This window comes from Egretta garzetta, unplaced genomic scaffold, assembly GCF_000687185.1.
Source record: "Egretta garzetta isolate BGI_Z169 unplaced genomic scaffold, ASM68718v1 scaffold768, whole genome shotgun sequence".
NCBI lineage: Eukaryota > Metazoa > Chordata > Aves > Pelecaniformes > Ardeidae > Egretta > Egretta garzetta.
Window position 1 is genome coordinate 1,504,501 of NW_009260594.1, and position 11,163 is coordinate 1,515,663.

Consider the following 11,163-nt stretch of genomic DNA (forward strand, 5'->3'; position numbering starts at 1 on the left):
TTTGCTGTTCTTAATTTTCAAGTCTCCCAGCAAGTTCTCCAACAGCTAATAAAAACTCTATTGTTGGCGTTAACACTAACCATTAGCAAGGAAATTTCCCCAAGCAGGTTAGTCCCATTTTGAGAAACTTAACCTGGGTACCACTGAAGCAGGAAGCCTCTGCAAAACACCAGTGTTCTCACTCAAACTTGCCAAATATACTCTATTTGTAGCCAATGCCATCATACATTTGGGCTCAAAACACTATTGATGATTAGTCATTGCAATAATTTGCTCTCACTTTCTAGAGTTTGATGCCCTTTATATTGGCTTCTGTGACTAATCTTGCAAAATATACGTACTTGTAAAAGTATTTATGGAAGTGGCAAACTTTTAAGCGAATAGGCATAAAAGCAATTTTTGACAAGGCAGTCTGAGTATTCATGCCAGTAATCTCTGCCTAACTGCTTCTGACAGGATGCAGTAAGAGAAAGGAGATCTCACATGAATAATGTTTCCAATAAAAGCTAGCCAAATCACCCTGACAGATTTTGAGTATATACACATTCAGCAGACCAAAAGCTATTTACACCAGTTGCCATACTTCCACATATTTAGCCCACAATTCAAATAAGTTACAACCCTTTACATATATTTAAAAATAAGCCAATTGCAAAGTTGCACAAAATAAAAGACAGAGGCCAGGAGGCTAAGACAGTAGAAAGAATAAGTTAAAAAAAAAGGCAAAGAGCAAGTGTGCTCTAGGGGTAAACATCCCCTTAAATTTCCTGCATACCCATTCAAATCAGACAGATGCTGAAATGCATGGGGATCTTTGTTTTGAAAAGAGAACCATTCACACACACAGTCTGTAGCTTATCCCCACAAAAATATGACAAGTCAGCAAACCTTATCAAATAGCTCAAGAATTCAAAGAAAAAGAATATAAGCCAATTTGTGGTGAGTTGGCTAGAGGAAAAATAAGAAGCAAAACTGTTCAGATTAAAAATGTGAGACATCTTTTTCTTTTGCCAAGTGAACTGAGTCCATACTTAAAGGACAAACTTCTATGCATTAGCCCTCCAGGGCTCAAGTCTGCCTCCTTTTTATCCACTCTTGGTTTTAAAATGGCGTCACTTCAGATTTGCACCAGAGCTAGGGATAATGGAGCCAGGCCAGCTCAGTTTCAGTTGAACATAAACCAGCTCTGATGACTTCAAGGAAAGTGAACATTACAACAATCAGATATCCAGAAAGGAGGAATTTAGTATTGCTTTTTCTTCGTCAAGTCCTGGGAGACAGTCTCAGCTGCATACAGAATCTGTTCTGCCAGAGTGATGAGGATCTCAGGAACCTTGTAGTAGCTACCTGCACCTCAAGCCCAGGGTGCATACAACCCGTTGGGTGATTTCTGCCTGAAGAACAACAGCCATAAGAGACTCTTCCATCTGCTGGAAGGCAAGGGCAACCCTGAAGTTGTTCCTCCAGCAAACCAGGGGAGAAGATTTTCCTCCCAACAGATATTTATTATTGGCTATTTCCAACACAGCTCCCTTAATGTAGCCTCCTTTCCCTCACCTCAGCTTGTCAAGCACTAAAATAAATGGGAGAATTTGTTCCTCAGCAACAATTCTGCAACTGGCAGCATAAACCAGATGCCAAGCAGTAAGAAGCCCGACTAAATTGTTCCATTAAAAACCTTATTCTCCCAAAGATAACAAATATGTATTTTGCACTTTTCAGCACTCACACTCAAGGAGACTTACCAGCAAGGGCAAGCACCATGTACTTCACATAGCAAAGAGAGAAATCTTGTCCATGCACACACTGTGTAGAGGGGGTGCAGCCATGCTCAAGCAAGTGACACGCCAGGCTGATACAGCCACATGTTGCAGTGCAGCATCCTGCAACAATACCAGATCAGAACTCAGAGCCCAGCCACATCACCCAAGCACTGCATCTGAACTAACAAACTCTGTCCCTCAGCATAGAAAATTAAGCTGGCCCTGATGGTGTACTGAAACAACTACGCTGTTTCTGGCTCCAAAATCGGCTTCTCTTTCTCTACACCATACTCCGTTACACTCATGCAGTAGAAATATCATTAACAGTACACAGACTTGCCCCAAAATGATACAAGTGGTACAGCCTAGAATAGAGTTCAAGCACCCTCTTTTCATTTGAAACATTTATATACTTGGCCATGTCAGCTGCTGGCACAATGCTTCACCATTTTTGCCTGGTTCATGTATGATGGCAAATCACACTGGCTTTAGACCCACACAGGGTCTTGAACAGAAATAAAAATTAAAGGTGAACGTGCAGTGCTGACTGACCTTGGCATCCAAGCTACTGAGCTGCTTCAGCTTACACACTTGTCTCTCTGGGAGAGCATTAACACTTGGATCTTCTCTTCTGTGCCTCAAAAGAGCATAGATGAGATTTTCAAAAACATTCAGTACTGGCCTTCTCCTGAAGTCAGTGCTACAACTCCCTCTCATGTTAAAACCTTTCTGGGATTTTCCCAGAAAATACTGGGAAATAAAACAGAAATTTCCTCTTTTATCTGTTCTCACTTTAACTCTCTCTTCTCTGGCCAGCACAGATGGGGGTTGGGAAGTAGGCAGGGCTTAAATAAGGAACAATAATCGAGAGCTGGTTTAGAGTGAAATGAGTCCTTCTGAATGCAACTTGCTGCTTTCCTCAAGCACCCTTCCTGTCCTATTTGGCCTTCTCTCTTACGTGTCTGCCACTACGAAGATGTTCCATCAAAGAGCACAACACACAGTCATCGTAAGTGACTGATCATTTGCTCTCAGTGAAGGATTCAGTTTAAATCAAAGCCAGCTGCTTTAGAGAGGGGCAGGAGGCTAAAAAGAAGTTAAACAAAGTAATAATAAAAAATGCAATCTAGAACCTACATACATAGGAAATCTGCTCTTGTATTTCAGATAAATAACTCTAGGGTATTTAAGCCTCATGCACAGAAAACAATTTTGTAACTTTTTTTTTTAAGTCATCCTCTCGCATTGTTGTTCTGCCCTAATAACTCTGAAATGTGCTACTCATCTCTCCCAGTTAAATATCCTGTTTCACAAGCCCACTCCTAGATATCTGAAACTGCACAGCATTTCTATCTAGCTTCAGGCATCTAGCATTCCAAAGAATTAATATTTAAACTTATTATAAAGGAATGGGGATTGCATTAAGCATGGAGTATTTAGCAAAACATTCATATTAATAAATTGTTGTGTTGCTGCTTTGAAGCACATTTATCATTCTTTAAACTCAAAAAAAGATTATGCTCCAAAACTGACACATGTATCTATTTTCCTTTTAATACAACCAAGACCTAGATAGGAGATATAAAGTGGAAGCTATCAAATTTCAATTTTTACAATACACTTAAAGTTATATTACCTTTCTTTGCCTAGAGGATTGTTGACTTCAGTATTTAAGTGACTTAACCACAGAAAATTGTGAAAAAGCAGCGAATCGTAGCACTTATTTACAATAATCCTAGACCCTCTACCTCTTCTTGGGAAATGCCTCATGTTAACATTTTTATACATGTTAACATTTTTATACATACATATACATTCATTGCTCTTACATCTCTTGATTAGAGATAAATGAATAAAAAAGCCAAATCGGTTACAAGATATCACTAATTGTTTTTTTCCCCTCTTATATTAGCCTTTGATTTACACCTCAGATATGCTCTCCCAAGCCAGCACGTGTAATTTATTTACGGCATTGAAGGCAGGCAAAATACATCATCTACTGTTATACAACCTTCTACTAGGTATTAAAATACCAGGCCCCTGGAGACACACTTCATATAGTTCAGCAAGTTCCAAAATAAACCAAACTGCCAACCCCTCAAGCACTTAAAACAACAATGGAGATCTGTATTAAAAAGTTAGTTTTACAGTATTTGATGATGTCGCCTTAGTGTCATTTTTCCCTCTGGCTAAATATGCAAAAAACCACTTAAGAATGTATTTGCTTTCCCCTCATTCTACAACAACCCTCTACAGCTCTCACAAAGCCCTCTTATCACACGCATAAATGCCAGAATTAAATGCAGTTTAAGATGTTTTCCATTCATTTAACCCTTAGACTAAATTTGATCAGGTAGATTGAATTACAGTGCTTCTTACCAATCCAATATGCAAAATAATCACATATACACTCAGACATAATGACAAAAAAGTCAGACATAATTATTAGATTTAAGCCAATACAATTGCTTAAAACAAAATAAATAGAGCTCAAGCACTTTGTGATGATTAGTCTGACTGAGTTCAACCTTGCAATTCCTAAATGCTCAACACCTTAAAATAAGCTAAAACACAGAATTTACATCTATTTCCTCTTGCAGTTCTGGCAATGTCTTATCTGTTTTTCAAGTAGTCTCCTTTCCACAAATAATCTTAATCATTAACAATCACTTAAAATATCCAAACTAATGACCGTAATTAAAAAAAAAAAAGTTTAAAAAAAAAAAAAAATTCTTGTTCCAGGTTACTAGTGAAGCGCAGATTCTGAGAACAGAAAGTTCCAGGTTCCAACTGAGATTTCACATACTGGGTGCCAGAAATGTAATAGGAGGGGAAGGAAAAAGGGGAATTCTTTGCCTCTGTTTTTCAAAGCCTGCGCAGAAAAGTAGTACTGCAGTAGTCTGAACTGATACTTATCTGAATGGAAGAACAGGCCCTTGCTTTTTTTACATGCCCCATTTAAATGCAATAAAACGGCATGAGTGGTTTTAACTGGGCGTTCTGTCTATGTCATTGTAACGCTCCCTGCTCTCAGGAGAAGATAACAGCTGTGCCATATTCAGAAACACATACTTTTGCTATTGTTTGCACATTTGTAGGGCAAGATTACACTGTACCACAGTTAGTGAGCACTGCCCTTGCTTTGGAACCCTGTATTCTTTGAGTTACACCAGTGTGCTGGGAAACAATGTTTGGTGGCTGAGAAAAAAAAGCAAACAAAACCAACAATCTATTAAAAGCAGTTTCATGCACTGTGAAATTATTACTAGATTGCACGCCTTGTTCAAGCCTGTTGATGTATAACGATAGAAACCTGGAGTACGAAAACGAAGCGGTTTATGTCTGTATTCCCTCTCCAATTACCCTGCCATCCACATCTTCAGCAGTTCTAAAATCACTACACAGCAGAGGTTCACGTTTCTAGAATAATGGTAATCATGGTACTGAACATGGAAATTATATTCACAGTACTCAGTACTACAAATTTCTCTCCCTAGTCCATACGTTATTCCACTTCCTAGCTTACAGATGGATTTAATACAAGCTTGTTATTTGTCTATAAGCTTTTCCCTGTACACATGATAAAGAACTTCTGCAATATTAGGATTGAAATACTGACCCAGCTAAAGTTTGTGGCAAGACTTATACCAATATTGGTCATTTAGAGTAAAATTTTGTCCCTCCCATTCAACATACTGAGCATCTTTGCTCACTGAAAGTGAAAAAAAAACAAAAACCCAAACCCACCAACTTTGATGCAGTAAAGAAGTACTATCTCCCAGAAGACACTCACATTACATTTAGTAGTTTTACTAAATAGAACCTTGAAGCACTTCCAGAACATAAGCTCTGAACTACTAAAAATCCTCAGCATACACTTTAACAGCTTATGTGTATACACAGTTGAACTCTATCATACAAATAATCATTTAGATATAGTTGAATAAGTACCTTAGAACATTTTAAGTCCGAAGTATTTGTAGTTGATGATACTACTGGCAAGAACACAGTAATACACATACTTAAGTACTTGCAAGGCACAGATTTTAAACTTTTTCTCACTATAAAAGAAAGGAAAACATATTTTTCTTCTCATCCCACATAGCACAGTATATAATAATCCCCATTTTCATTCCACATGTTAATGTAACATTTAAATCCAGAGCAAGCAATTTCTTATTTTTTACTTCTATTCCTTCAAGTAAGACTCAAGAAGTTACAAAATCTCTTCCACAGATCAGACTTATTTCCTGTAATCTGACATTATTTGTTATGCCATATAATTCTACACAATATTAAGATAGATAAAACATTTATTCTCTTCCTTTTTTCCAACAGCTGTACTTTTTTCCTGAAGCTGAATGGGCTTTTTTGTTTTTACTTTACAAGTACTGAATGGCTTTCTATGACAGGTCGATTGTTAGATCTTCTGGTTTGTATTTACTAAATATTCTCTACTACCAATCCCTAAGTAAGAAAGAATTTAATTATTAGATACAATTAAACCTCTTTTAAATGAAATCCATGAAAGGGTCATCTTCAATTCAGTGATTCTGATTTTGTAACACAAATCATGAACTTCAAGAGCAAGTAACTGAAAGTTATTTTCCTATTCCTATTTTCTATTTTCCTATTCAAGACAAGTAAGCATTTTAGCAAGTTTAAGGGAGGAGGGAACAGTCACAATTTGTCCCAAATTACTTTATGCAAACATTTTCCAATCTGCAGTTTCTTCTCCTTTCTCTCTTTACCAAAAAAGAGGGGGAAAAAAAAAAAAAAAAACACAAACCAAAACAAACAGACCATGAAATAAAAAGTTCTGTAACTGCAAGTTCTGTTCAAATAAACCTTTGAATTCCTTTTTGTAGTGAGAGTTCAAGTGAAGCAAGCATGAGAACTACAGTGAAAAGAAGAAAATTTATTATAGCTTTATATGAAACTGAGAGTGTTTAGGGATCACCATACCAGTGAGCCCATTCCCTGTCTCCTTATCAGTTCATATAATATTTATCAGCTCTAGGCAGTCCCATTTGCTCCAGTGGGATAATTCAGGTGAACACAGACAAGGTGTATGAAAGAAAATGGCAGAATCAGGCCCAAGACCAGTTGATACACCTAATAAGTCATATAACCAAAACATATGCTTTTGCTTAAGATGTCAACAGTATAAGCTATTACTTATGCAAGGACTGTCCTGCTAACCAAGGGAATAGTCACAGGGGGTTGCAATGGCAAGTTTTAACCCTCCCTCTCAACAGCATAAGAAAATGTATACCTTTCAATACATTGATTGTATGTTTGTGAAAGCAGCTACAGCTTAAAAACAAAAAAAAAAAAACAACCAAAAAAACCCAAAACCAAAACAACACACCACTTTCTCCTTGTCTGAATAAAAAATACTCTCAACAAGGAAACATCCAACTACTGGAACTCGAACAGCTTATTGTTTTGCCCACTGTAAGTTAATATCTGAAGCGGTTACTGCAAAGGTCTGGGCCATTTGGATGATTTCCCAGTGGCACAACTAACAGGATAAACCTCGTCATTTCTACTGAGTCATGAATTAGGTACACCGAACGAAACTGGAAAAGAATGAAAAAGAGAAGTGTTTCCTGGTAACAACCATGATCAATGTCATTTAAAAAATGAGATATTTGACATTTTTATACATTACTCTTTTGTAACCACTAAAGCTTGCTTTCTCAAAAGTTTCTTTCCTGTTGACAATAATTATTTTGCCCTGTGTTACTTTCAAAATGGTAATACCATAGCATGAAATTCAACGAAACAGAACCAAAACCACAGAATCCCAGGAAAACATTGTAAAATGGACTTCATACCTTATGGTACAGTTACTCTATGCCGAGCAGACCACAAATTCCTCTAAGATTAAGAAAAGCATGGTGTGTATCACAGCCAATCATACAAGAAGGGGGAGGCTGGGTGAGAACTGGGTGTTTATTTTAAACAGCTCCCAAACAGAACAAAACATTAAGCACAATTCCAAAATACTGATATTTCTGGTAAGCAACCAACAGCTCCATCATGCAAAGTTTAGACCCAAATGATCTGATCTCAGAAGTAATCCTCACCACCACCCCTCAAGTTTTTATTTGGATCTTCATGTAAAAAGACTTGCTCAGGCACGGAAGCATTTTGCAGGATTATAACTTAAACTCTGAAGCAGTAGAGTAACACCACAGAGACATTACAACAGCAGGATGCTTTTTCCCCATTGTGATCACTTTAAAGCTGCCCTTTTTATTAGAAGGGTAGTGTATCATTTTGATTTGTTGTTCTTTGAAAAAAAAAATCAAAAAACGTAAAGGCATGTTTAGAAAAAAAATGGGTTTAGAGGCAACTATAAAAATTGATTTTACTCTCTTTAAAAGAAGGTCTTTTACCCTCCCTACTTGCAGCTTTCAACATGGATAAACCAAAACCAGGAGGCACATTCTATAATCTAACCCAGACTGCAGAGGGAATTACTGGGTACTCAGTACTCTGGGACTGGAGAGCCGGAGATGCACAGCGCAATGATCTGAAATCAAGCTGTCATCAGTTTCCTCCCCAAAACCTTTTACTGGGTAAATCTGAATATTACCCTCATTCCCACTTCTTAGCTATATGTTGTTATATCACATCCATATACAGCCTTCCCTGGTCCTTTTCTTTATCTTCCTGAGAGAACCAGGGTTGTTGGGAGATGGTTTACACCACTCCTTGAAAGACCAGTGGTTCCCCCATCTGCAGCATAGCTCACTTTAGATACACAGATTTTACAGTTACATCACAGCAAGCAATTGAGTGACTTCTGTTATTTCTGTGGAACTGACCCAGAAGCACACGGTGCTGAGCAGGGGCTGGCAGCTCACAGTATTCAGTGCAAGAACTCCATTTGCTGACACTGTACAGGTCAGAAACAGCAGCACAGCTGACACATTTTAAATCAGACTCTACCCCAAATTTTTACTTTCCCTAACTTCTCCTGAAAATATCTTCACAGGAAAAAAAGAAAAAAAAAAAAAAAAAGAAAAAAAACCACCCAAAAAACCCTGGTGCTTCCATCTTTGGAAAAATCCAACACTATCCATCAAATCACCACACTCAGTAAATGAACCCTATCCTGCCCATGGATACCTCCTACTTACTCCCATGACTCAAGTCACCCGTATGCTGAAGCAACCACAAGGTAACACCCTGAAAATGCATTAAACAAGCAACAGCAACAAAACTTAAAACACAATTTTTTTCCCAGTGGTGAAAAGGGGAAATTGATCAGTCACGAAGGATGAATTAACATCTTTCTCCCAGTGCCCACCTACACCTACTGTAAGAAGTCCCAAGTGAGTTGAAATTACACTTTTCTTCTCACTTTTCTTCTTATCCTCCCTACACCACTGCCCTCTGCAGCACCCGCAAGAGAAATAAGCACGAGAAGAGGCATAAGTAGCTCAAAGTGAAAAATAAAAAAAAAAGAAAAACAACAAAAAAGTGCTTCAACAGTCTGCTTGGGTAGGGCAATGCACAGGTAGTGTTTTAAGCTGGTATGAAGCCTAGTCGAGTAATCGAGAAGCACCAGCCTCACTTGTGAGACCACAAGGGACTTGAACATCTCATGAGTCCCTTCTACAGGCAGTAGTCACAGCAGCACAGCAGTACTAGAGCTCATAGCTGTCCCTTCATACTTCATGAATCCTCCTTCTCCCCCCTCCAAATCTGGTTCTGTGTAACAGACCTTCATTTCATTCTTACCAAACATTTTTTTTTTTTTTTAAATCAGGAGAGGAGAATTGCAGCACTAAGAAACAGAAAAATAAAAAAGGTAATTTATAACCTTCTGCTCCACTCTGACTGTATTTGCTCGTGATGAACAAACGCATCCTACAGTTTGCAGGACAGACCTCACACAGATTGAGGTGTACATTAACATAACTTCATGGCAATGAGAGGTGCCATCACCCTAGGTAATAAGCTCATAGAAGAAAATGTTACTAGTCATACTAGGCATGCAGTCTACTTTTATTTTCCAGAAGAATGGACAGAAAGGGATGCACTGAAAAAAACCTAGTGGGAACTGTCTCACACCGATAAGATGAGCACGTCCATCTCTAAAATAGAGCACAGGAAAAGACTGAGAAGAGAAAGAGATAACTACCTTTTCAATGTTACAGAGAACATTGCTTTAGTATTTATAACCTTATGTGCACATGTCTCTGCAAGCAGCTTTATAGCATAAAGGAATACTTGCATTCCCTCTGATCCCATCCAGTGACACCTTAGAGGGATTATTTTAAAACTAAATTTTGATTAACAAATTCCAGCTCGATTAACAAGCTCTAGCCCAAAAGGGTAACTAGCAGATTTTAGTGGGCAATTCCTAACCTAGCTTCAGTGCCACTTCTTTAGCAATCAATAGTTGAAAATTGCGCATTTGTGTTAACAAACAGAATTTATGTTAGCAGAATTTGCCCTTGCACCATGCCTTTCAGGCACCAGGAATCCCAAGTCTGAGGATTCACTGCCTGAATCCAGCATTTGTAACACTGCCTTGAAATACAAACTATAAATCCAAGCAACCGTGGTGAAACTGCTGAATAAGAACTAGGCGTTTATTGTCAGTCAGGCATACTCACAAACAAACACCCCACTCGCACGCTCAGGCGCAGGACAGACTAACTCAGTGTTCAGCACCATCCTCAAAACAACCACCTCTGAGAAGCGACCAAACGGAGCAGCAGTTGCTCAGAACTAAGGAAGATGCTGCTCTCAGGATTTCTTAAAGAATATTGAGAAATGCTCTGCTGCCCATTGGCAAAAACCAGTCTGGTTTATCCTGCGCCTCTGAAGTGCATAGGAAAAAAAAAAAAAAGTTTTAAAGCCTGCAGCTTAATCAACAACTTAGAAAATATACTGAAGATCAAAAAGAAGGGGTAAAAACACACCAAAAAAAAAAAAAAAAGGGAGCTTGATGCACATTTTTGTTTGGGTGGTGGATATATTTTTTTTGGTGGTGGTAGTGTTCAGTTCATGCATTTTCAAACTCACCCTTCACGCTTTGATGTTTCTGCTGCTGGAAATAATCTTTGGAGCCTCTAGAGCATCGCAGCTCCTGCGCCCTCGGCAGAATTGGGATCCTCTCGAATATGCTGGGTCTTTTGGGGATGAAGTCTAGCAGAGGCGCTGACATTTCAGGGGGGCTCTGCTGAGGCTCCGTGCGGTCACTACCGTTGCTGACAGTTATTTTAAAGGACATCTGAGGATTCAAGAGAGCTTTACCGCTGCTGGGACGGGTCACCCGCGGCAATTCCTTCAGAGGCGCTCCCTGGCATTTATCGGCCACCTCGAAGCGAGCCGGACCGGCGCTGGCTTTCTGACCCCCTGCGAGCTCACAGTGCAT

At 38.7% G+C, this 11,163-nt stretch overlaps 1 protein-coding gene across 1 annotated transcript in view; it reads right to left on the minus strand.

Annotated features, from left to right (window-relative positions):
- GLIS1 (GLIS family zinc finger 1) overlaps positions 1-11,163 on the minus strand; it is a 209,642-nt gene extending 198,479 nt beyond the window's left edge. The window contains exon 1 of the mRNA XM_009644649.2: positions 10,812-11,163. Within this exon, the coding sequence (XP_009642944.2) occupies positions 10,812-11,163 (352 nt within the window). The remainder of the gene's footprint in view (positions 1-10,811) is intronic.